At 39.2% G+C, this 27,215-nt stretch overlaps 1 protein-coding gene across 1 annotated transcript in view; it reads right to left on the bottom strand.

Annotated features, from left to right (window-relative positions):
* Irbp (Inverted repeat-binding protein) overlaps positions 1–27,215 on the bottom strand; it is a 146,233-nt gene that overhangs the window by 16,261 nt on the left and 102,757 nt on the right. The window contains exon 14 of the mRNA XM_090382586.1: positions 17,863–17,972. Within this exon, the coding sequence (XP_090238712.1) occupies positions 17,863–17,972 (110 nt within the window). The remainder of the gene's footprint in view (positions 1–17,862; positions 17,973–27,215) is intronic.

Raw genomic sequence — 27,215 nt, 5'->3', positions numbered from 1 at the left:
ACTGCAAAGCTTAGGGGAGGATGTTCTCCCAACTTAGCCTAACTAGATAATAGAATGGATTTGTAAAATAAAATGAGCAAACTTGAACTCCTAGTAAGATCAACTAATGGTGATATTGTATGAATAACTAAACATGGTGCCATCCAGAGGTGGTAATGATGAATTTCATTACAGTGAGTACAATGAACTCAGAGGAGACAGGGAGGAACAAAGGAGTGGGGGAGTAATGCTGTTTTATCAAAAGCTGCTTGAAAGCTATTAAATGGTTCTCAGAGCCAGTTCAAGTCCAGGCGGACGTTGGGTCTGTGTAGGGTGAGACAACTTTTGGTAAAGGAAAGATGACAGTGGAGTGTTACAGGCCAAACAAATCTGAAGAATATTAGCATTAGCAGAGGCATATGATGCAAGAAAGCAAGCTTATGCAGCATCAGCCAAAAAAAAAAAAAAAAACCAAAACACTTCAACTTCATCCCTCCGTTTGTTCGAAATACCTGTCCAGCTGAGCCTTAAATTTATTTAGGCTATCAACTTCCACAACAAGGGATGGAATTCTGTTCAACCTACCCGCTGGCTAAAGGCAAATTTCCACACATCAATCCTACATCTGTCTTTCCTCAATCTGAATTTATGCCCTCTCGGGTGATTATTCTGAGCAAGAGGCAAAATCCCATCAGCATTGAGCATGCTGAAACCATTCAAGGCTTTATACACCTCTATCAGATCACCTCGCCAGTGCCTACTCTCCAGACACTGTAATTTGCAAAACTTAAGCCTTTCTTCGTAAGAGCACCCCTTTGTTCCATTCACTAATCTTGAATGCCCTTCTCTGTACTCATTCCAGCAGCTCTACATCCTTCTTGAAATGAAGCCTCCAGACCTGTATACAGTACTCAAGGTGTGGCCTGACCATTGCCTTATACAAGGGAATAATCACCTCCTTATCCCTGCTAGAAAAATCCCTATATATCATTGACACGCAACAGCCTGTCTGCACTGCTCAGAGAACTTCATATCTGCCTGCACAATTACCCACAGGTCCTTTTCATTCTCTACCACTGTCAGTGTAGTACCACAGAGTTGATACGTTGCCCTGGGGTTGCTGTTTCCCATATGTAGTACTTTACATATGTCAATGTTAAACTTCATTTGCCACCTCTCAGCCCATCTGCTCAACCTTTCCAGATCCTGTTGCAGCGCATAGCGTCAGTAGTGTCCTTAACAACCATGCCAACCTTTGTCTCCGTCTGCAAACTTCGACATTAAGCTTGATATACCAACATCAATATTATTTATAAATACAGAAAACAATAATGGACCCAACACTGAACCCTGAGGGACTCCACTAATAACATTAGTCCACGATGAGCAGTGTCCATTGATTACCACTCTCTGTCTTCTCCCCCTCAACCACCCCTTTATCCATAGCAGCAATTTGCCTCCAATGCCACACTGCTCCAATTTGTACATGGTAATAAGTAAATAGGAATGAAGAGAAGATTCTGAAAATTTATTTATGTTTTTTATGTGATTGAAGATTTCAGTGAAAGGTAACTCATTTCACTATAATACTGTAGCGTAAAAACCCACAGAATTCCAGTTATTGGTATTATCGCAAATGCAATAAGATTGAGTTTACTATCTGTTTATAATAGATTGGGCTAAAAAAAAAGCCCAATAAACCGGAAAGTGAAAATAGTTTTATTGTCAATAAAATGTGTTTTAGAAAAATACCAGAACCTCCAGAAATGTGTTTTAGAAAAATATTACAAAGGCATTTAAAATTGATGCTTGTAACAGAACATATGATAATGATGAAAATGTAGTGCAATTTCTGTTATAAAAATGACCTTTCAGTAAGATAAATAGCTTAGTTATATAGTGAAAATTTCAACTTCCGAGGTCTTGGAAGAAATTACCAAAAAAAAAAATGTGTTATTGGTTTCACATTACAATATTTACATGATACCTCCATTTATTCCTATGGGATGCAAAATATGTTTATCAAAAGCCTTTCTAAGATCCAAGTATATAATATCAATTTATTCCCTGCATCCAGTTCTTTTGTGACTGCATCATAGTATCCAATCAAATTGGTCAGGCAAGACTTTCCCTTAACAAAACCATGCTGTGTCCGAGCTATAACCGAAGTCTTGTCTAGATGATCCTGCAGTGCTTCTTTAACCAGTGCCTCCATTAATTTTCCTGGAACAGAAGTTAAACTCACAGGTCTATAATTACTTGTGTTAGCCTTTGATCCTCCTTTGTGAATTGGGGTCACATTTGCACAACTCCAGTGTATGGGTACCTCCCCTGAGTCGAAGGAATTTCTCATAATTATGGCTAAGGGTTTGCTTACTTCCTTTGCTGCCTCCTTTAATATAACTGGATAGATCCCATCCACCCCAGGTGCCTTTCTTGTGTTTATCTTCAACAATTTCTCCTCCACTTTACTCTCAGTTACTGCCAGAGTTGAATACACCTCTGGCATTCCCCTCGATGAATAACTCCTCATGTGTGAATGTCGATGCAAAATATTCATTTAGTTTGTTAGCTACCTGTGCAGGATCATCAACAGTTGAACCATCGATATCAAGTGGACCAATCTGATTCATCCCCTTCCTTCTAGAGTTTACATAAGTAAAGAACGTTTTGCTGTTTTTCTTTGCTTCCTTTGCCAAGGATTTCTCATAATCTGCCTTTGCCTGCCTAATCTCCTTTGTAACTTGGTTGCAGATCAACTTATACCTGTCATAGGCTTCTGTTTCACATGTTAATATATATGTATCCCATGCATTTTTCTTCTCTGCCATATGTCTCATTAGTTCATCTGACATCCATTTAAGCCTAAACCTTGAACAATATTTCTTAGTTGGTATGTAAAGCCTAGTAGCTTCCAAGATAAGTTCTTGGAATGTTTCCCATTTTGAATTTGCTGTTGGTAACATCATCAGTTGGTCCCACTGTATAGAATTTAAATACTGTCTCAGACCATCGTAGTCACCTTTACGAAAGCAAAAACCCTTCCCTTTACCCCTGATGGTAGTTATCTCTTTGAGTAAATCCCACTTCAGCACACTGATTACTGCCACGTAGTGGTTCCTCTATCTGCAAATTCTTAATGCATGAAGAATCACTACTGATAATCAAATCAAGAGTATTACTCCCTCTAGTTGCCTTCTGAACATGCTGATGTAGAAAACAATCATCCAATAAATCCACAAAAGCTTTGCTCGTGTGTGAGTGACTAACCCACAAATTCCAGTCAATATCTGGGAAATTAAAATCCCCCATTATAAGACTCTCTGATTTACTGGCCCACTCTATTTCCCTGTACAGTTTCTTATTATACTCATCAGAGTCATTAGGCCTATAGCACACTCCTACGCTCAATTTTGATCTCCAAATGCTTATGTCACACCAAACTGACTAGACACTGCACCGTCCAGCGATGTCGACTGGCTTCACTTCCTTGGATTTTATGTGTTTCTTAACTAATAGCATAACCCCTCCTCCCTTCCTATCCTGTCTATCCTTTCTGTGCACATTGTACTCCCCAAATTCCAGTTCTGCATTCCTTATATCTGTGTGACATCATGTCTCTGATATCCCAACAATATTCACCATTGATGCTTTGAGCAATACCTCAAATTCATCAAATTTATTTACCAAACTCTTGGCATTGGTGTACACGCAAGTATACATGCACCTGTTCTTTTTCTTAGCTACCCTAACACAACCCATGGTTTTACTTGTACTGCAATGACTCCCAGCAGTCTCTGAAATATCCTGCATCTTGTTTTTCAGACTTCTGCTCATTTCAATTGAAGCAGTGCAAGAATCACTTTCATTTCTGCCAGTGGCTACTGTTAATCTATTAGTCCTTGTATCCCTCCAAGCTAGCAGTTTTCCGACCCACCTAACACTGCCTCGATATCAGTAGAAATATTCTTGCACCCTTTCTATTTAAGTGTATCCCATCCCTGTAGAAGCAGTCCCTTCTGTTAACAAGTACAGACCAGGCTGAAAAAAATTCTACCCCTTGAGCCTTGCACAATTTTTCCAGGGCCAAATTGAATGACAAGGCTCTCATTATATAATTCTGCCCAGACACGATAGGAGGGAGTATATGATGAGAGCCTTGTCGATCAATTCGGCCCTGGAAAGATTGTGCAAGGCTCAAGGGGTAGAATTTTTTTCAGCCTGGAATGTACTTGTTAACAGGAGAGATTGCTTCTACAGGGATGGGATACACTTAAATAGAAAGGGTGCAAGAATATTTGCTGATGCTATCGAGGCAGTGTTAGGTGGGTCGGGAAAACTGCTAGCTTGGGGGGGGAGACAAAGACTAATGGATTAACAGTAGCCACTGGCAGAGGTGAAAGAGATTCTTGCACTGCTTCTATTGGAATGAGCAGAAGCCTGAAAAACAAGATGCAGGATATTTCAGAGACTGCTGGAAGTCATTGCGGTACAAGTAAACACATGGGTTGTGTTAGGGTAGCTAAGAATAGAAACAGGTGCATGTATACTTGCGTGTACACCAATGCTAGGAGTTTAGTAAATAAATTTGATGAATTTGAGGTATTACTCAAAACATCAAAGGCAGATATTGTTGGGATGTCAGAGATGTGGTGTCACACAGATATAAGGAATGCAGAACTGGAATTTGGGGAGTACAACGTCTACAGAAAGGATAGACAGGATAGGAAGGGAGGAGGGGTTATGCTATTAGTTAAAAAACACATAAAATCCAAGGAAGTGAAGCCAGTCGACATCGAGGAACAGGGCAGTGTCGAGTCAGTTTGGTGTGACATAAGCATAGGTAAATCAAAATTGAGAGTAGGAGTGTGCTATAGGCCTAATGACTCTGATGAGTATAATAAGATACTGTACAGGGAAATAGAATGGGCCAGTAAATCAGAGAGTCCTATAATGGGGGATTTTAATTTCCCAGATATTGACTGGAATTTGTGGGTTGGTCACTCACACACTAGCAAGGCTTTTGTGGATTTATTGGATGATTGTTTTCTACACTAGCATGTTCGGGAGGCAACTAGAGGGAGTAATACTCTTGATCTGATTATCAGTAGTGATTCTTCATGCATTAGGAATCTGCAGATAAAGGAACCACTGGGTGGCAGTGATCATAGTGTGCTGAAGTGGGATTTACTAAAGGAGGTAACTACCATTAGGGGTAAAGGGAAGGGTTTTTGCTTTCGTAAAGGCGACTATGATGGTCTGAGACAGTATTTAAATTCTATACAGTGGGACCAACTGATGATGTTACCAACAGCAAATTCAAAATGGGAAGCATTCAAGGAACTAATCTTGGAAGCTACCAGGCTTTACATACCAACCAAGAAATATTGTTCAAGGTTCAGGCCTAAATGGTTGTCAGATGAACTAATGAGACATATGGCAGAGAAGAAAAATGCATGGGATACATACAAATTAATGGGTGACATGGAAGCCTATGATAGATATAAGTTGGTCTGTAACCAAGTCACAAAGGAGATTAGGCAGGCAAAGGCAGATTATGAGAAATCCTTGGCAAAGGATGCAAAGAAAAACAGAAAAGAGTTCTTTACCTATTTAAACTCAAGAAGGAAAGGGATGAATCAGATTGGTCCACTGGATGTTGATGGTTCAACAGTTGAGGATCCAGCTCAGGTGGCTAACAATCTAAACGAGTATTTTGCATCTACATTCACACATGAGGAGTTATTCAGGAAGGGGAATGTCGTAGGTGAAGTAAACATTGGCAGTGAGCTAGATGATTTTCTAATAACTGAGAGGAAAGTGGAGGAGAAATTGTTGAGGATAAACATAAAAAAGGTATCCGGGGTGGATGGGATCTATCCAGTTATATTAAAGGAGGCAGGAAGTAAGCAAACCCCTAGCTTACTTCCTTATATTAAAGGAAGTAAGAAAACCCCTAGCCATAATTATGAGAGCTTCTTTGGACTCAGGGGAGGTAACCATGGACTGGAGTTGTGCAAATGTAACCCCAATTCACAAAGGAGGATCAAAGGCTGACACAAGTAATTATAGACCTGTTAGTTTAACTTCGGTTCCAGGAAAATTAATGGAGGCACTGGTTAAAGAAGCACTGCAGGATCATCTGGACAAGAACTCAGTTATAGCTCAGACACAGCATGGGTTTGTTAAGGGCAGGTCTTGTCTGACCAATTTGATTGGATACTATGATGTAGTCACAAAAGAACTGGATGCAGGGAATAACTTTGATATTATATATTTGGATCTTAGAAAGGCTTTTGATACTGTTGTGCATGGAAGACTGCTGCACAAATTGGAGAAGTGTGGCATTGGAGGCAAATTGCTGCTATGGATAAAGGGATGGTTGAGTGGCAGAAGACAGAGAGTGGTAATCAATGGACACTGCTCAACGTGGACTAATGTTATTAGTGGAGTTCCTCAGGGTTCAGTGTTGGGTCCATTGTTGTTTTCTGTATTTATAAATGATATTGATGATGGTGTATCAGGCTTAATGTCCAAGTTTGCAGACGATACAAAGGTTGGCAGGGTTGTTAAGGACACTACTGATACTATGCTGCTGCAACAGGATCTGGAAAGGTTGAGCAGATGGGCTGAGAGGTGGCAAATGAAGTTTAACATTGACAAATGTAAAATACTACATATGGGAAACAGTAACCCCAGATCTTCCTCTTGCTCAGAATAATCACCTGAGAGGGCATAAATTCAAATTGAGGAAGGACGGATGTCGGATAGATGTGCGGAAATTTGCCTTTAGCCAGCGGGCAGTTGGTTTGTGGAATAGACTTCCATCGCTTGTTGTTGAAGTTGATAGCCTAAACAAATTTAAGGCTCAGCTGGACAGGTATTTCGAACGAATGGAGGGGTGAAATGGGAGCAGTGGTTGTTTTTTTTTTTTTTTGGCTGATGCTGAATAAGCTTGCTTTCTTGCATCATATGCCTCTACTAATGCTAATGCTATACTCCCTCCTATCGTGTCTGGGCAGGATTACAGACACTTTCAATTTCAACCCTAATTCACGGCTTTTTTTTCAACAGTGACCTGTACTTTTTAAGTAATTCTGCCGGTCTCCTACTCTTAATATCATTAGTGCCAATGTGTACAACTATAACACCTTTTGTGACCTTAAAAGATGATATCCGCTTTACAACGTCATCAACCTTTGCCCCTGGCAGACATGATGATGATGCTACAAACAGCAAATTCTAAATTGAATGCATTCAAGAAAGTAATTTTTGAAGCTAATAGGCCCAAATGGATGTCAGATGCACTAATGAGACTTGTTGCATAGAAGAATGATGTATAGGATGCAGATGAATTTCCGGTGACACCAATGCCTATGGTAGATACTAGCTACTCTGTAATCAAGTCATAAAGGAGGTTACGCAAGTGAAGACATTATGAAAAATCGTTGGTAAAGGATGCAAAGAAAAACAACAAAGACTTCTTTACTAATATAAACTCTAAAAGGAAGGTGATGAATCAGATTGGTGCACTTGATATCAATGGTTTGACTGCAGATGATCAATCTCAGACAGCTGCCGAACTAAATGAGTATTTTGCATCTATATTCACACACGAGAAGTTATTCAAGGAGGAGAGGGCCAGATGTTTATCAAATTCTAACAGGGAGTTAAATGATTTTGTAATAATTGAGAGCAAAATGGAGGTTTTGTAATAATTGAGAGCAAACTGGAGGAGAAACTGTTGAAATTAAACATAAGAAAAGCACCTGGGGTAGATGGGATCTATCCAGTTATATTAAAGGATATGGCAAAGGAAGTAAACAAACCCTTAGCCATAATTATTAGAGCATCCTTGAACATGGGGAAGTCCCCACAGACTGGAGATATGCAAATGTATCTCCAAATCACAAAGGGGGATCAAAGGGTGACAAGAGCAATTACAGATGTTAGTTTGACTTCTGTTACAGGGAAATAATGGAGTCACTGGTTAAAGAAGCACTGCAGGATCATCTAGACAAAACTTCAGTTATAGCTCGGACACAGCATGGTTTTGTTAAGGGGAAGTCTTGCCTGACCAATTTGATCGGATACTATGATGCAGTCACAAAAGAACTGGATGCAGGGAATAACTTTGATATTATATACTTGGATCTTAGAAAGGCTTTTGATACTGTTGCACATGGAAGACTGCTGCACAAATTGGAGCAGTGTGGCATTGGAGGCAAATTGCTGCTATGGATAAAGGGGTGGTTGAGGGAGAGAAGACAGAGTGGTAATCAATGGACACTGCTCATCGTGGACTAATGTTATTAGTGAAGTCCCTCAGGGTTCAGTATTGGGTCCATTATTGTTTTCTGTATTTATAAATGATATTGATGATGGTATATCAAGCTTAATGTCCAAGTTTGCAGACGATATACAAAGGGTTGCAGGGTTGTTAATAACAGTAATGACAGTAAGCCGCTGCAACAGGATCTGGAAAAGTTGAGTAGATGGGCTGAGAAGTGGCAATTGAAGTTTAACATTGAGAAATGCAAAGTACTGCATATGGGTAGCAGTAATCTCAGAGAAATGTACCAACTGGGTGGTGTTACACTCAGGGTAGTGGAGAATGAAATATACCCTGGGGGTATATTTCATTCTCATTTAATTGTGCAGTCAGATATGAAGTTTTCTGAGCAGTGCAGACAGGCTGCCAGAGTAGGTCATGGGGTCTTGTCAATGATATACAGGAATTTTGCAAGCAAGAATAAGGAGGTGATTATCCTCTTGTATAAGGCACTAGTCAGGCCTCACCTTGAGTACTGTGTATAGGTCTGGAAGCCTCATTTTAGGAAGGATGTAGAGTTGCTAGAACGAGTACAGAGAAGGGCAACAAGACAGGTGAAGGGAACAAAAGGGTGCTCTTATGAAGAAAGGCTCAAGTTCTGCAAATTGCAGCTTCTGGAGACTAGGCACCTGCGAGATGATCTGATTAAGGTGTATAAGGCCTTGAATGGATTGAGCTGGCTAAATGCTGAGGAGATTCTTCCTCTTGCTCAGATTACAAATCTGAAGGGCATAGATTCAAAGATTCATAGATTCCTTCTACTAATTGTAGAATAGATGTGTGGAAGTTTGCCTTTAGCGAGCAGGTGGTTGATTGCTGGAACAGACTTGTATCTGTTGTTGTGGAAGTTGATCGCTTAAATAAATTCAAGGCAGAACTAGACAAACATTTGGAATGAATGGATCAGTGAAATGGGAAGGGGTTTTTTTTTGGCTGATAATGTATAAGCTTGCTTTCTTGCATCATGTGCTTAATGCTAATATATATAAAACTGTAGGAATAATATGTTTAATAGTAAAAAGAACGAAAGAAAGAGATGACTACAGATGTAAGTGGCTGCATAAGCAATATCCAGCAACATTATTATTATTATTTTTATTTATTTATTTTTTGCTGGTGCAGCATAAGCCACAGGCTTATTGCCCCATGTGGCCACTCATCATACTAATATGTCCCATAATATATAGAAGCAATATGTGGGGTATGCAGTAATGTTCACACAGCTGTATCCAGGGTAACTCTGATGAGATTGGATGCAATGGTCATTTATTATTATTTTTTTTCTTACTTTGTTTGTCCTATATCTATTTTTCTTTTGTAGTTGGTTTATTGTATCATATTAGTGATATTTCACACTTTTTTTGGCCTCGCATAGTCAGGGTGGCAGTCTAAATTTATTACTCATTGGCTTATAACTTTGGCTGTATTTGTCCCATACTTAATATTTACCAAAATTTTTAGATTCATATTTCTTCCATCTCTAATTCTCTCTTTATTTGTTTCTTTGCTTGTTTTATTTTTTTTTTCATATTGCCTCTATATATATTTTTATACATAGACAAATGTTTATATTCAGTGTATTGGGTAGGGGTGCTGACCTGTCAATTGTAATTACCATGGAAAAAATTGAGAATGCCAGCAAGATAAAACAGATAACCTGAAATTAAATTAGATTAACATAAAAATAATAATGATAATAATGATGGTACTTAAAGTAGTGGGTCCTAGGGCTTTAACTACTTCTTCAGAGAGTCGGCAGCCTAAACCGTAGGAGCCACCACAATAAGCAGGGTCTCTGTTTCTGTTATGATGTATACGTGCAAAATGTAAACATCATAGCCAACCCGACAGAGATCAAAAGGAAGGAATAAAATTCAAATATAAATAAAAATAAATATATAAGTATAAAACAGAGTTAAAAAGCTAAAATAATGCCAATTAAATCTAGTTAAAGGAAAAAAGAATGAAAGTTTGAATTCAAAAAGACAAATTACAGTAAGAAATTTAAACAAAGTAACTTTAGATAACAGAATTAAATCAGGTTAATGCCAACTTACTGCTTGCGTAGACCGGAATCGGTGAAGTTAGCTATGTGTGGTGATTACATGGCAACATCAGAGACCCAAATATGAAGTCTGATAATTCTCTGTACAGTATATTTATATCTGTTGAAGTAACCCCCAAGTGAGAGGGGAGAAAGAAGGTGTCGAATCATCAAAGTGAGCCATACTCATGTGACGGGGAAGTAAGTACGTCGGTTAGTACACCTATTGGTAACTCTATAGGAGGCTTCCAGATCAGCTAGTGTACAATCTTGCTACCTCTACTCTAGATAGTGAGAGATAGCTATCTCATTATCTAGAGTACTCGGACTTCCTCCAGCCAGATAGTAACTGGAGAGTCCAAGTAGTGTGTTTGGGGGGGGGGGTATTGTCGAGGCCACATTATGTCAAGGATCTGGGTATATTCTTACCATGTGTATGCCATATACAAAAATTTCATTACTTCATACAGCATGTCCCCCTCGACCTTTTCTTACTATTGAATACACTATGAATTGTCAAACTAATAGAGCAAACTTATCTACGAAGAGATCTAAACCTCCCAAACACTTCCTAGTTCATTTCACAAATATACGTGATCGTGGTCTCAGTTCTAATCTCAATGATGTCCATTTCAACTTACAGTCTACCAAAACACATGTACTTTTTCTGACAGAATCTTAGTTATCAGTTGATTCAACCACTGCTCATCTCAACTGCCCAAATTATTCGCTGTATGATTCCTTTCACCTCAAAGGTGGACCTTTTGCTCATATGTCCGTTCCGATATTCCCTGTCAGAGACTTGGTAATTTGGAATCTCCTCTTTTCAATCTTCTCTGGCTTAAAATCTCTCTACCTCATTCTGTCAAATTCATCTGTTGTCTCTACCGTTCTCCCAACTCCACTAATCACTTGGAGCTCTTTGATTTCTTCTCTTTGCAACTTGACTTCTCCGGTCCAACTTTCCTAACAGTGAGCTAATTTTCTTTGGTGATTTTAATGTTCACAACTCCAGCTGGCTTCCATTTTCTAGTCACACCGACCCAGCTGGTCGAGGCTTTTGCAATTACTAATGACCTTGCACAGATTGTTCATTTACCTACAAGAATACTAGACAATCCTAACCATACAGCCAATACGCTTGATCTTTTTCCTCACAAACAACACTTTTAAGTACACGGTCAAAGTGAGTGGTCCTTTAGGCCCCTTAGATCACAACTTGGTGATTGTCTCTTCTCCAATGGAGCCTTTATCTCATGACTATTCCCAATCTCATATTGTTTGGCATTACAAGAATGCAAAATGGGATGACCTGCGAGATTTCTTTTCTTCTTTTCCTTGGTCGGACTACTGTTTCAAAACTTCTGATGTCAACGTTTGCTCAGATCGTGTCAGTGAAATTATTCTTGTAGGAATGGAATCCTTTATTCCACACTCCACTTTAAATGTGCTGAGGCTGTTCAAGGTTGGTTTTCCAATAAATGTGCTAAGGCTGTTCAAGGTTGGTTTTCCAATAAATGTGCTAAGGCTGTTCAAGACAAGAACGTTGAATATCATAATTTGCTTGTTTCCAATTCTTCAGTTTCATTTTCTGCATACACCAAAGCTTGCAACAATGGTAAAGCAATTATTAATTAGTCCAAACTAGATTTTTAACAGGCTTAGAGTAGAAAACTTGCTTCTTACCCTAATGGTAGCCAAGCATTCTGGTCTCTTGCCAAAGCTACTGGCCGCAACCTTTGCCCATCTCTGCACCCACATCTGTGAAAACCAGATGGTTCTGTTGTCACTTCAGCCAAGGATAATGTTGAAATGCCAGCATCCCATTTTTCTTCCAACTCATGTATTAATGATCTTGGTAAAACACCTCCCACCATTCCCAACATGCTCCATTCAATGCCTCCTGTGGTCTTCCGTCAAAAGGATGTCAGAAGGATTTTGATGAATCTTGATGGTAAGAAAGCTCCAGGTCCTGATGGTATTTCTCCATTTGTTCTTAAAACCTGTGCTCCTGAACTTACTCCTATTCTTTGTCACCTTTTTTCACTTTCTTATTCCAAAGGTGTTTTTCCTTCTGCTTGGAAATTTGCTCATATCCAGCCGGTTCCTAAAAAGGGCGACAAATCCCTCCAATCCAATTATCGTCCCATTGCAATTACTTCTACTCTTTCTAAAGTAATGGAGAAATCAATTCACCGCCAACTCTTAAAACTACCTAGAAACCTTCCATCTGATCAACGATCACCAGTATGGATTTCGTCAGTGTCGATCCACTGGTGATATTCTGGCTTATGTTACCCATTTATGGACTAATTCAATGGAAAAGTTCGGTGAAACACAAGCAGTTGCTCTTGACATCTCTATGGCTTTCGATTGTGTTTAGCATAAAGGTCATCTAAACAAGCTTCCATCTTATGTTTTTTGTAACTGTTTATCCAGTTTTCTCTCTAATTGCTCACTGAGGGTGATGGTAGATGGCTCTCTGTCTTCTAACTTCTCCACTAATGCTGGTGTCCCCCAAGGTTCAGTTCTTTCCCCCACTCTTTTCCTCTTGTATATTAATGACCTTCTTCCACTGACTGGAAATCCTATCCATAGGTTTTGCCAATGATAGCACATTGCATTCCACTTTCCATTTTGAGAAAACGTGCCCTGCTCAATCAGATTCAACTTCTTGAATAACCGCTACCAATTCCTTAAATGCTGATCTCCAGGTAGTAGTAGTAGTAGTAGTGGCACATGATGCAAGAAAGCAAGTGTAGGAGCTTATGCAGCATCAGCCAAAAAAAAAAAAAAAAATCACACCATTCCCTCCAAATGCCTGTCCAGTTCCTCCTTAAATTTATTTAACCTATCAACTTCCACAACGACAGATGGAAGTTTGTTCCAGCAATTAACCACCCGCTGGCTAAAGGCAAATTTCCGCACATCTATTCTACATCTGTCCTTTCTTAATTTGAACTTATGTCCCCGTAGGTTGGTAATCTGAACAAGTGGAAGGATCCCATCAGAATTCAGCGTGCTCAACCCATTCAAGGCCTTATAGACCTCAATCAGATCACCGCGCAGGTGCCTAGTCTCCAGCCACTGCAATTTGCAGAACTTAAGCCTCTCTTGGTAAGAGAATCCCTTCATTCCCCTCACCAATCGTGTTGCTCTTCTCTGTACACGCTCAAGCAAATCTACATCCTTCCTAAAATGAGTCCTCCAGACCTGTACGCAGTACTCAAGGCGTGGCCTGACAATTGCCTTATACAGAGGGACAATCACCTCCTTTTCGCTGCTAGCAAAATTCCTATATATCATTGACAAAACCCCATGACCCGCCCTAGCAGCCTGTCTGCACTGCTCAGAAAACTTCATATCTGACTGCACAATTACTCCCAGGTCTTTTTCATTTTCTACCACCTTAAGTGTAGTACCACACAGTTGGTACGTTTCTCTGGGGTTACTTCTACCCATATGCAGTACTTTGCATTTGTCAATTTGCATTTGAACTTCAGTTGCCACTTCTTAGCCCATCTGCCCAAATTATCTAGATCCTGTTGCAGTAGCACACTGCCATTACTGTCATTAACAACCCTGCCAACCTTTGTGTCATCTGCAAACTTCGACATTAAGCCTGATATACCTTCATCAATATCATTGATAAATACACAAAACAACAGTGGACCCAACACCGAACCCTGTGGGACTCCACTAATAACATTAGTCCACGAAGAGCAGCACCCATTGATTACCAACCTCTGTCTTCTCCCACTTAACCATCCTTTTATCCATTGTAGCAACTTACCCTTAATACCATTCTGCTCCAATTTGTACAGTAGTCTTCCATGCGCAACAGTGTCAAAAGCTTTCCTGAAATCCAAGTATATGATATCAAAATTATTTTTTGCATCCAGTTCCTTTGTGACCACATCATAATAACCAATCAAATTTGTCAGACAAGACTTTCCCTTAACAAACCCATGCTGTGTCTGAATTATTGCTGCTGTCTTGTCTAGATGATCCTGCAATGCATCTTTAACCAGCGACTCCATTATTTTACCCGGAACAGAAGTTAAACTAACTGGTCTGTAATTACTCGTGTCACCCTTCGATCCACCTTTGTGAATTGGGGACACATTTGCACATCTCCAGTCCGTGGGAACCTCCCCTGAGTCCAAGGATGCTCTCATAATTATGGCTAAGGGTTTGCTTAGTTGCTTTGCCGCCTCCTTTAAAATAACTGGATAGATCCCATCCACCCCAGGTGCCTTTCTTATGTTTAACTTCAACAATTTCTCCTCCACTTTGCTCTCAGTTATTACAAAATCATTAAGCACACTGCTACAATTTGATAACCTTCTTCCATTTTCAAATTGTAATAATTCCTCACGTGTGAATGTAGACGCAAAATACTCATTCATAGGTAATTCCCCAGTGGGGAAAAGACAACTTAGTTGATTTCAATCCTTCTAAAACTCAGTCTTATCTTATATCTTGCAAAAAGGTTTCTTCTGCTACTATGCTTATCTTTGGTGACACTCTGATTTCTAGGCAAGACAATATATCTCTTTTGGGGATTACCCTGACTTCTAATCTCTCTTGGCACAAGCACATTACAAATATCGATTCTTCTGCATCTAAAAAACTTGGTTTTCTCTTTCTCCCTTGGCGTTACTTTTCTTACAAACAGCTGTTCACTCTGTACACATCGCAAATCTGCCCTACCATGGAATATTGTTCCCACAACTGGGGTAGTGCCCCCAAAACCTCTCTCAGGCTTCTAGATTCCATTCAGAAGAGGGCGGTTAGGTTAATTAATGATTCATCTCTAACAGAGTCTCTCCACTTGTTGTTTCATAGATGTACTGTTTCTGCTGCATGCCTTTTCTACAGATACTTCCATGGGCACTGTTCTTCTGAATTGGCTTCTATAATTCCCATTCTCTCTTTCAAAACAATCCGAACATGTGCCACCACCAGCCAACATCCATTTACTGTCCAACTTCAAACTCGCAGAATCAACATCTTCCTCGTTTATTCATTCAACTGCCGTTTTCTGGAACAACCTTCATTCATACATATTTCCTGAAAATTACAGTCTACAGAAGTTCAAGTTTAACGTCAACAAATATCTTCTTTCGTCTTCTCAACCTCAAACCGAAGCACTGTACTAAGTACTATAGGTTCTAATACCTCTCGTGTTTGGGGTTTTCATAAAAAAAAGTATGCAATTAAACAAATGAGGCAAAATGCCAGCAAAGGAAGAATTAATGATTAACAAGGTAGAGTAGAAAAGACACTAAACTTTAAGAAGCAAAAAGGAGTGATAGCAGAGGAATAGTATCTCGATGATCGAGATGCTATTCCTGTCGATCTATGATGTGTACATTTTGCACATATACATCATAACAGTAACAGAGACCCTGCTTATTGTGGTGGCTCCTACGGTTTTGGCTGATGACCCTCTGAAGAAGTAGTTTAAAGTCCAACTACTTTAGGTACCACTGATATTATCATTATTATTTTTATGTTAATCTAATTTAATTATTTCAGGTTATCTGCTTTTACCTTGCTGGCATTCTCAATTTTTTCCATGGTAATTACAATTGACAGGTCAGCACCCCTACCCAATACACTGAATATAAACATTTGTCTATATTTCATTATGGTTGCCGGGTATTTCTGGGTTATGGATCCAGGGCACTACTAGTTATAGCAGTGCCCCAGATCCATAACCCAGTTCAATAATTTAATACTTTTTCTTACTTGCTTAGTCGTTCAGTAATGTGATTAAATCCTATTATTTTTATCTTTATGTATTTTTATACATATACCCAAAGGTCAGGAAGGTGCTGTGCATTATATATAAATCGAGGTACCACCATAATGGAGTTGAGAAGAATTTTTAATCAGATGTAATATAATACACAGAGTAAAGCTATTTTAGGTTGGGGGGGGGGGGAAATGGTTAAAGTAGATATAAGATTCACTACCCAGAAACTGGGGGGACAAAATTAGCTGGCAGTAAAGCTAGAGTAGACATGGAAATCATAAGTGTGGTGTGGTCTGTGATATTAGCATGAAAGAAAGAAAACAAAAAAAAAAAAAAATAAATAAAATAAATAAAAAAAAAAAATATATATATATATATATATATGGAAGCAAACATCGGGAAAATATCTGAAACATCTGATTAACACCCCAAACATTTTTAATGGGCGAATCTACAGTGGGTGAATATAGTATTAACAAATGGCAAATACAGAAAGAAATGGCAAGAAAGCAAGTTTATACAGCATCAGAAAAAAAAAAAAAAAAAAAAACTCACCCATATCTGTCTATTTCCCGTAATAATTTGTCTAATCATTCCTTAAATTTACTCAAACTATCCGCTTCCATAACACAAGATGGAGGTTTGTTCCAACAATCAATCTATCACTCTCTGGCTGAAAGCAAATTTTCACACGCCTATCCCGTAACCATCCTTTTTTTCAATTTATGTCCATTTCTATGTACTATCTGAGAAAGAGTAAAGGATGCCATCATTTTGTTTATTCAATCCTATTTAAAGCCTTAAACACTACAATTAGTGTCTTCTTGCAGGTGTCTAGTTCAAGGGCTTCAGTTCTATCCACAGCCCTTGACAGTAAGAGTAACTTTTTGTGTCCTGGACTAATAGTAGTAGTAGTAGCAGTGGCATTTGATGCAAGAAAGCAAGTGTATGAGCTTATGCAGCATCAGCCAAAAAAAAAAAAAAAAAAAAAAAAAAATCACACCATTCCCTCCAAATGCCTGTCCAGTTCCTCCTTAAATTTATTCAACCTATCAACTTCCACAACGACAGATGGAATTTGATAGGTTGAATAAATTTAAGGAGGAACTGGACAGGCATTTGGAGGGAATGGTGTGATTTTTTTTTTTTTTTTTTGGCTGATGCTGCATAAGTTCATACACTTGCTTTCTTGCATCAAATGCCACTGCTACTACTACTACTATTAGTCCAGGACACAAAAAGTGCAGAGAAGAGAAATCTCATTTCTCTTCTCTGCACCTGTTCAAACATATCCACATCCTCCCTAAAATGAAGCTTCCTGACCTGTATGTGGTATTGAACATATGGCCTAACCATTACCTTATATAATGGAAAATCACTTTCTCGTCTCTGCTGGCAAAATTCCTGTGTATTACTGACAGAATAAAATGAGCTGTCCTACACTCAGAGAATCTTACTGCACAATCACACCCAGGATTCTTCCATTATCTACCTTCTGTTTGTATAATGAATATACAAAACAGAGATGCAAGCAGGATAAGTTTATAGCGTTTCACAGTTTGCTTGTTGAATTTTTTTTTAAGAGTAATTCCAATTACAAATATGACCTATAGTGCCTTTGACAGGTGGTAAAAAGAAAGAATTTACTGATATTATCCCCAGTGACCAATTAAATTTTACTCATGATGTTTAATATCAAAATATCAGTCACTGGACTGCAAGTGTATTTATTTTATGAATACTCACCTGTTTCCTTTTTCGAACAGTGGAAGACTCCATCCCCTCTGGAAATGCTAATTCTTTGAATTCATCTATTTTTTTGCCTGCTCTGTCGTGCATCTTATCGTGTTGAGGCACTATAATGTAATAATAATCATTTAAGAAATAAATAAAATATAATACTCCAAAATAGCCAGACTTTTAAAAATAAGGAAGTTGATGCTATAAAGATTTAACAAGTTAGTAATGTACACAGTGCATTGCATTTCACGCATGTTCAAATTTTTATTCTAAAATTAATTGAATTATTTTTCCCTTTTGCTATGATTAAAAGTAAAGTTTAGGGTTAAATGGCACCATCTCCACGTAGTATACATTGTCTTGTGATACAAAATGCTGTAAAGGCCACAGATTTAAAAGTATATGGATATTGTTTATGAGTAGTGTTGTGTACCGTTGTTCTTCTGGCCATTTAGCTGCCGGACCCCTGCTGAGGCCCAACATGGCAGGGTCGTTAAGGACAATACTGACGCTATGCTGCTGCAACAGGATCTGGAAAGGTTGAACAGATGGGCTGAGAGGTGGCAAATGAGGTTTAACATCGACAAATGTAAAGTGCTGCATATGGGAAACAGTAACCCCAGAGCAACGTATCAACTCTGCGGTACTACACTGACAGTGGTGGAGAATGAAAAGGACCTGGGGGTAATTGTGCAGGCAGATATGAAGTTCTCTGAGCAGTGCAGACGAGCTGCAAGAGTAGCGCATGGTGTCTTGTCAATGATATACAGGAATTTTTCTAGCAGGGATAAGGAGGTGATTATTCCCTTGTATAAGGCAATGGTAAGGCCACATCTTGAGTACTGTATACAGGTCTGGAGGCCTCATTTCAAGAAGGATGTAGAGCTGCTGGAACGGGTACAGAGAAGGGCAACAAGATTAGTAAATGGAACAAAGGGTTGCTCTTACGAAGAAAGGCTTAAGTTTTGCAAATTACAGAGTCTGGAGACTAGGCACCGGCGAGGTGATCTGATAGAGGTGTATAAGGCTTTGAATGGTTTGAGCATGCTCAATGCCAATGGGATTCTTCATCTTTCTCAGAATAATCACCTCAGAGGGCATAAATTCAAATTGAGGAAGGACGGATGTCGGATAGATGTGCGGAAATTTGCCTTTGGCCAGCGGGTGGTTGGTTGGTGGAACCGACTTCCATCACTTGTTGTTGAAGTTGATAGCCTAAACAAATTTAAAGCTCAACTGGACAGGTATTTCGAACGAACGGAGGGGTGAAATGGGAGTGGTGTGTTTTTTTTTTTTTTTTTTTGGCTGATGCTGAATAAGCTTGCTTTCTTGCATCATATGCCTCTGCTAATGCTAATGCTAATGCTAATTACCTGCACTTCGCCCTGTGGAGGCAGACCAGGTGCACCAGTAGTTTGAGACAGTTACTCTGGCAGGTCCTGCCACCTAGTTTCCTGAGATTTCAGTGGCTAGAACCTAAAAAAAAAAAAAAAAAAAGTTTTTTGACTTGGAGTGATAGAGGTAGCGCTGGAATTTGAGGTCGAAAATTATTTTTGGGTTGCGTAATTTGGGTGTAGTTAAATTTGGACTTATAGGGCATTTGCTTGCATACAGATAGAGTGGGGGAGAGATAGAAATATAGGGACAATAGAGAAGGCAACCCCAGAGAGTCAGTGAGGGGGGGAGAAGGAAATAGGACCCATTTCCATCCCCTGCCAGGGGAAAGGGAACCAGACAAAACGAGTTTGGTTTGGATCACCAATAGTAGCATTGGGCAGCAAGGCTGCAATGTTATTCTGAGTCCAGTCCGGAATTTTGTCATGTTTGAGACGCAGGTCTCAGATGGAGATGGTTTTTTTTTTTTTTTTTTGCTAGTTGTTGCCACATCAGCTTCTGTGGCCATATTGCACCTCCCAAGGTTTTTGCATTTTCTACTCTGATCCAAGCCAGAGGCAGGATTCAAACCCACGACCTTTGGGTTGCCAGGCAGGCACTTTACCCACCCGGCTAGCCTGGTCGGCATGGAGATAGTTGTCTTCTAGTCTAGTTCTCTTGTTCTTGATGTAGGCGCGTTCTTTTTAGTTTAATTCACAGTCGCTTGTGGGTGTGGTCACTTCGGTTCTGCTCGTTGCATTTGTATGGTGACTTTTGGCAGATTGACATAGTCTGTTGTTTGGCCAGAGGCCAGTCAATCCGTGATGCAGTTGCATTGTGTTGGCTTTTACATTACCTGTTGCAGCTGTCTTGGCAGTTTGGTCCAACATCTTGCAAAGAGATTTTTGTCATATTTTGAGAAAGTTGTGTATTTTTATTCTGACTCCAGGAGGTAGTGCTCTTGGTCTCTGGGGATAAAGTGGATATTCGTAATCAGGATGGATCGGAGATCCTCATAGAGGGGGAAGTGGTGCATGAGGTGATCCCATGTCTCCAGTTGTCCACATGAGCAGTGTGGGTCGTCAGTGAGCCCCAGTGTGGCAAGTTTCTCGTTAATTGCACAGTGGCCGGTTAATAGGTATGTGGTCCTCAGGCCTGGGGATAGCCAGGTTGCTGGTATGAATTTCTTGGTAATTGCCCCTTTTCTAGAGGTCTCCCATCTCTGCTGCCAGATCTTTTGTAGGTGGGTGGTGAGTAATTTTTCTTCTGTCGGCCAGCTGTTGGTTATATCTATGGTGTAGTAGTCTAGGAAGGTAGCTGATTGCCTATTGGCCAGGTTAGAAAGCATGCCCTGTCGGACAACCTCCAAGTCTAGCAGGGCACCTGTGAAGACCTGTAGGGCGCACGTACTGATGGTGCAGCAAGTGCGAGTGGTAGTGAGCAACATGGAGAGCTGAATCATTTCTAGCTTCCTTTGGTTGACTGCCTTTCTGAACCAAACGGCAGCAGCGTAAGTGACAGCTGGTATAAATACTGCTCTGTAGAATAGGGTGAGGGGGTCTCCTTTTTAGCCCTGTCCCTTCTTGTTATTCTTACGATTAGTGAATTTCATCTTCTTTTGTATGTAGAAAAGCAGGTAAGGTTGAAAGAAGAGATTTTTATCCAGGTATATGCCAAGGTATTTTAACTGTTCTACCAGTTTGATCGTTTTATTGTGGATCTTAATTAGTGGTGGTCTGTTCAAGTTGAGATGGCCTTTCAGGCAGATTGACTGGGTCTTGGTAGGGGAGATTGCTAGATGGTGGTGCGTTGCCCAGTCCGCAGGATGGAAATTGCCCTATTGGCAGATGCCTTCAATTGGGCTCTACTATCCGCAGCCAGCATCAGTACCATATTGTCAGCATAAGCCTGGGTTTTGACGTTGCCAAAGTCTAAGTTGAGAAACTCATCAAGGACTATGCTCAAAAACCAAGAACGATGCCCACAGGGCACCATTCTTTCCCCTTTTTTGAGCTTGGACTTGTCAATTCACTTGGCAATAGGGTGCTCTTACCACGATGCTCCTTTGGGAGAGGTAGTGTTTTAAACAGTTGTATAAGTTGCTTGGTAGTTTGGCCTTTCTGAGTCTGCCGATGATGCTTGACCACCAGAGGGTATCAAATGCCCTGGTAAAGTTGATGGATATCATTAGGAAATACTTTTGGTTGCATGCATTTGGCAGCATTATGTTATCCAGGGCATCTGTTGTGGATTTGCCCTTTTTGAGTCATACTGTTTGTCGGAAGAAAGGCCGACATTGTTGTAGTGGACAGTGTTGATAGTGATATCCACAATCAGCACATTGTCATAAGAGGTGTTCGAAGGTTTTACTTATGACGGAGAGAAGGGTGATGGGCAAGTATGATTCTGGATAGTCTTGAGGTTTTGACAGGTTCTTTAAAATTAGTTGGATGTTGGCTTTTCTCTAGTCCAGAGGGAAGTATCCGTTTTGAAGACAACTGTTGAAAAGGTCTAGGAGCAGGTGAGGTGTACGTTCAATGATCTTATTAATAAACTCTGGTTATAGGAGGTCCAGACCGGGACTTCCTGTTCCGTAGTTTGTAGGCTACCAGGGCAAGTTCGGTCTCAGTGAGGGGGGCCTCCACTTGGTCTGTGTGATAGTCGTTGTTTTCTGCGCATAGGGTGTATTGTTCCAGTGTGTTGGGGAGCATTACTGGTTTGTAGACATCGATTCTTGCCATGTTTTGGTCATGCAGTTTTGTGGAATCCTTATTGAGGGAACAACTTCCCCTATGGAGAGCTTGTCTGTGGTGATCCTGTTGACCACCCTCCGGAGGGGGGGGTGTCGTTTCCGATGGTGGATACAAAGTGCTCCCAGGAGGTTTTTTTTTCTTTTCATTGCGGTGTATCTGTTCCCTGTCTCCTGTTAGCACTGATGCAGAACCTCTACCTCTGCCAGAGGCCAGGATCTGCAGGCGCATTGGAACACTCGTCTCTTGGTGTTAACTTCATGCCTGAGGGTCTGGAGCTCCCAGCACCACAAGGGTAGATATCTTCTTTTTGATGGCACAGTCTGCTGCCTTTGTGATAGTGTCAGTGATAGCTCATTGATGTAGGTCCAGGCAGTCGTTAGATCTATTGTTTATGTCTACATTCAGTTCAGTGTTTTTGAGGGCTTCTTTAAAGCAGTTCCAGTCTGCTTTGTCAATGGAGTATCTTTGTTATCGGAGTCTTGGTGTGGCAGTGTGAGAGATTGTGTTGAGTAGTTGACAGCTGATAGCACGATGATTGGACATTGACAAGTCATCATGCACTGTCCAGTTTGTTATGGTGGCTTGCTAGGGATCTTGTAGAGAGTGAGATGTCTATTGTGGCCTCCCACATTGTGCTGGAATATGTAGGGAGGTTATTTGGTTTGTTCAGAATGGCCAAGTGGCCATTGGTCAGATACTCCTCAAGAAGTTGTCCATTAGTGAAAAGTAAATACACTTATCTCCTTATCAATTAATGATTATAAATTTATAGAACACTTAATAGTTTTACATTCTCTAAACTTAGCCATTCAGTTTAATTACAACTGCATAATATTTATTACTCTCCTCTCACATATATATATATTTTTTAAGTCTCATTTCTCTCTCTCTCTCTCTCTATATATATATACATATATATATATATATACACACACACACACACACATATATCATTTCATAAGCAACACCACGTTTATAAGTCTTACATACATGTGAAGCATGCACCGTCTATAGTTAATGATGCTGCATTAAAAATACATTTACTCTATGAATTTCTTTTTTTACATACAAATTGCATTTAAAAAAAAAATAATTGCTGGATTTCTATTTTTCCAATTTGAATAAAATTTGGGATGGTTCAACAAATCTTTCTAAAAGAACTAAATATAAAATTTCATTAAAATCCATCCACGAGGAGTTGAGCTGTTACATGCTGGAAATGATGAAGACAATAGGTACTTATGCATATATATATATATATATATATATAATATAAATACTAGTATAATAGTAATAGATACAGCTATAATTATAAAAGGTATTTTTGGAGGATTATAGACCTGCAGTACTACTATGTATAGTAGAAAGAACCCAATGACCATAAATAAATGTAGATTAGTAAGTAATGAATATGGCTAGTGGGAATTAGGTGGTCTAATAGAACCAGAAGTCGAAATCATGGAACAATTGTTTGATTACATGATTTTGACTTCCAGTTCTATTAGACCACCTAATTCCCACTAGCCACATTCATTACTTACTAATCTAAAATATAAGTAATATATACGAGGAAAAAAATAATAAAAATATACAAAAGGAAAAGGAAGCAAGAAAACAGGAAAAAGCGATCTAAGGCCGCATAAGCTAAATCCCAGAATGCAAGGAAAATAAAGTAATAAGAAGGTAACAAAGAAATAAGAAAAGGAGAGAAAAAAGATAAAAATAGTTTATAAGTAGAAGAGAAAAAAGATAAAAAGAAGAGTAAAAATAGTTTATAAGGAGAAGAGAAAAAAAAAAATAGAAATACTAATTTTTAGTTAAAAATTTGGTTACTTACAATATAACTTTATATATATTTCAAAGTTTCTAGATTAGAGTTGTCTTTTGCACCTGTTGATTATGGTAAGTTCTTTTCTTGGTCTTGTTCTCCTTCCATACGAAGAAATTCGCATGTCAACTACATTGTGTTAATTATGTGCCATATACATAAATTATTCCTCCATAAATTGTTTCTACATCTGCTTATTTCAGTTTCTATTCATTTTTAACCAAAATTTTCATTAAATTCCATTTTTTACTAAATTCCATTTTTTACTTATGTCTTGTCTGTACCTTTATCAGCATGTATTTTACATCAGAAATAGATACACATTTTGCCATTTTTACTTGCAATCCTAGTTGATACCTGACAACAAAGACAGCCGACAAAGGTTTGTGAGTCATACAGCAATATTTTTTCTTCTTGATTTTTCTAATTCTGCATATTGTGTCTATTTCCCCCCCCCTCTTCTTACTTATAAATTATTTTTTCCTCTTCTACCTGTAAACTATTTATAATCTTTTTTTTAGCTCTCCCTTTCTTATTTCCTTATTACTTTATATATATATATATATATATATATATATATATATATATATGTGTGTGTGTGAATGTGCCAAAATGTCCCTAATTAAGAAAATTTTACAATTATATGCCATATACATAAATTCTTCCTCCATAAATTGTTTCTACATCTGCTTATTTCAGTTTCTATTCATTTTTAACCAAAATTTTCATTAAATTTAATAAATCCCAGAATGCAAGGCAATCCCAGAATATGGCTTTTTATATTAAGTATTACTTATTACACAAAACAAAAAGAACTGGGAAAAAAAAATTCCAGCTAACAAAATTATTTTTACAAATCATCTTTGATTAATATGTTAATTGTTGCAATTTTATGGCAAAAAATTATAACTGGGGCAACCAACTTTTTTTTGTTATTATGGTGCATAACCATTTTTGTAACTTGGAGCTGTAGTGCATGGTAGGAGAATTCTAGTACCTTATTTGTGGTAACTAGGTAACTCAGAAGTTTAAATCACTAACAGTGAGTTAGGTTGGCTCTAACAGATGATTTTATCAGCTATCATAATTAACTTATAACTTTACAAGTGTTATAGCATAAATTTCTATAGTGTAAACTAAATGACAATATAACAGTATAGCGTAAACTCAATAACATAATACAAAACTCAATATCATAATATATATATTTAATAATGTAACCTAATATGTATAATTGTTACATAACCAGTACATAGTGTTATTAGTGCATTTAAGTATATTACTTTACTGTGGTATTCTCAATTAAATTGAATTTGAATGGATTTCATTCTTCAGCCCAGAGCAGCAAAGAAAGGGCTCAAAGTAGTGGGAGTGCTGTGGCTTTGGAGAGAACTGAGGGGGGGGGAGGTTGTCCTCCAAATCATAACCTCATGGAATGTACTGCTTGATGTTTGCAGATCTATCAGGCATGGGACATGATACAGTCAAGGAGGGTGACTGTGTGTGTGTGTGTGTGTGTGTGTGTGTGTGTGTGTGTGAGAATATTATGCATCAACTCCGTGTTCTGATGGGTATTTATGAGAGCTTGAAAAACAGGGTGGATGTCCTAGAAGAAATTAAGTTGGGGCCCATCATGCTCTCAGCTGCCCACCTCAATGTCAGAGCTTGAACTTGTGCATCAGGTAACACAATGGAAACCCCTAAGGCAGAATGCATTGGTCCCACAGGAGGTAGTTATTGTTGGTGACTCTATTGTCAGGGAAATGGAAATATGTTGTGCAAAAAGGATAGGTGGAATAGGACCAGGGTATGTCTGCCAGCTGAAAAAGTTGATGTTCTAAAGCAGATATCTTTTAAGGGCACAAAGGGTAATAATGTCATACACATTGGCACCAATGGCATTAGGAGTAGAAGATCTGAGGACTTACTTAGTATGTACAGAGCAATGCTGAGAAAAGTTGCAAGTTAGAGTTAAATTTGCAAAGTACATGATGAGAGCCTTGTCAATCAATTGGGCCCTGGAGAGATTGTTGTGCAAGGCTGATGGGGTAAAAATTTTCTGATGCATGGTCTGTGCGTAGGAGAAACTGTGTTTATAGGGATGGGATACACTTAAGTAGAAAGGGTGCAAGAATATTTGCTTGTGCTGCTATTGAGGTGGTGTTAGGTGGGTTGGAAAACTACTGGTTTGGGGGGGGGGGGGATACGCAGAATAGATTAACAATAGCCACAGGCAGAAGTGAAAGTGATTCTTGCACTGCTTCTATTAGAACATGCTGCAGCCCAGAAAGCATGATACCATGGATTTCAAGGCCTGATGTAGGTTATCATGGAGTGTTCTTCCTCCATCATTCTTCCTCTTGCCCATGAGAAGGCATAAATTCAAATTGAGTAAGGATGGTTGTAGCATAGATGTGTGGTTGTTATGTTGTTGTTATTTGGCTTTTAGGAGCATTAGCAACTAAGGATATATTGCTCCGGGATATACGGTGGTCATTCCCTGACCTTTCCGCATCCTCCGTATTTTGTGGTGACGGGCTCGAACCCCGGTCTAATCAAGAAGCGTGTGCTACGCACTGCTGCTCCTTCCCAACTGGCTATGGAGGCGCCTATAGATGTGTGGAAGTTTGCCTTCAGCCAGCGAGTCAATTGTTGGAACAAACTTTCATCTGTTATTATGGAAGTGGGTACGCTGAATAAATTCAAGGAATCATTTTCTACTACTAATATATTGCTGATCTGGCTGTGATGATAGTCAAATCATTTCCTCTTATCCTAATGTGGTTGGGGATCCAGCAGAAGTGAATATCAAAATTAGAATCCAAAAGATAATATGGCATCTGCTGTACCCAAGACAAGGATAATACCTCATCACTGATGGACCTGCTATTAACTGATAGAATCGGTACATATAATTACATTTTTGGTAGTGACAGGTTTTTATGTGATCCATGGCTAACTCTACAGTATGCAACTCTCCATTGTATATGTTGCATTCTGGGAGAAATCTTGTCAGATATCATTGTGTCTGGAAAGACAGTAGCAGATCCCATGGACACTTCTGCTGTCAAGCCATCTCTATAAACTGAAAAGAAGTTGAAATTTTCAGCATCTCCCTACATTACAATTTCTTCTTCTATATCTTCAAGAGGAGTGTTTCCATTTACAATGGGTTTCCTCAGCCTACAAGTTCTTTCTTGTTAGGATTTTTTTCCCGCCATAAAGTGCGGTTCAAGGTGTCTTGGTCAGTTAAGCCCCGGGCTGTCATGCACTCCCGTACTCCATCCATCCATGTCCTCCTAGGTCTTCCTCTTCTCCTTCTTCCAGGAGGTATCCATTCCAGGATAGCCTTTGGATATCTGTTTTCTTGCATCTGTTTTACATGTCCATACCATGTAGGACGC

The sequence above is a fragment of the Mastigoproctus giganteus genome, chromosome 10 (assembly GCF_048544385.1).
Source record: "Mastigoproctus giganteus isolate SK-2022 chromosome 10, ASM4854438v1, whole genome shotgun sequence".
Classification (NCBI taxonomy): domain Eukaryota; kingdom Metazoa; phylum Arthropoda; class Arachnida; order Uropygi; family Thelyphonidae; genus Mastigoproctus; species Mastigoproctus giganteus.
The sequence above is the reverse complement of the archived record's forward strand: the minus strand, read 5'-3'. Positions and strand labels throughout refer to the sequence as shown.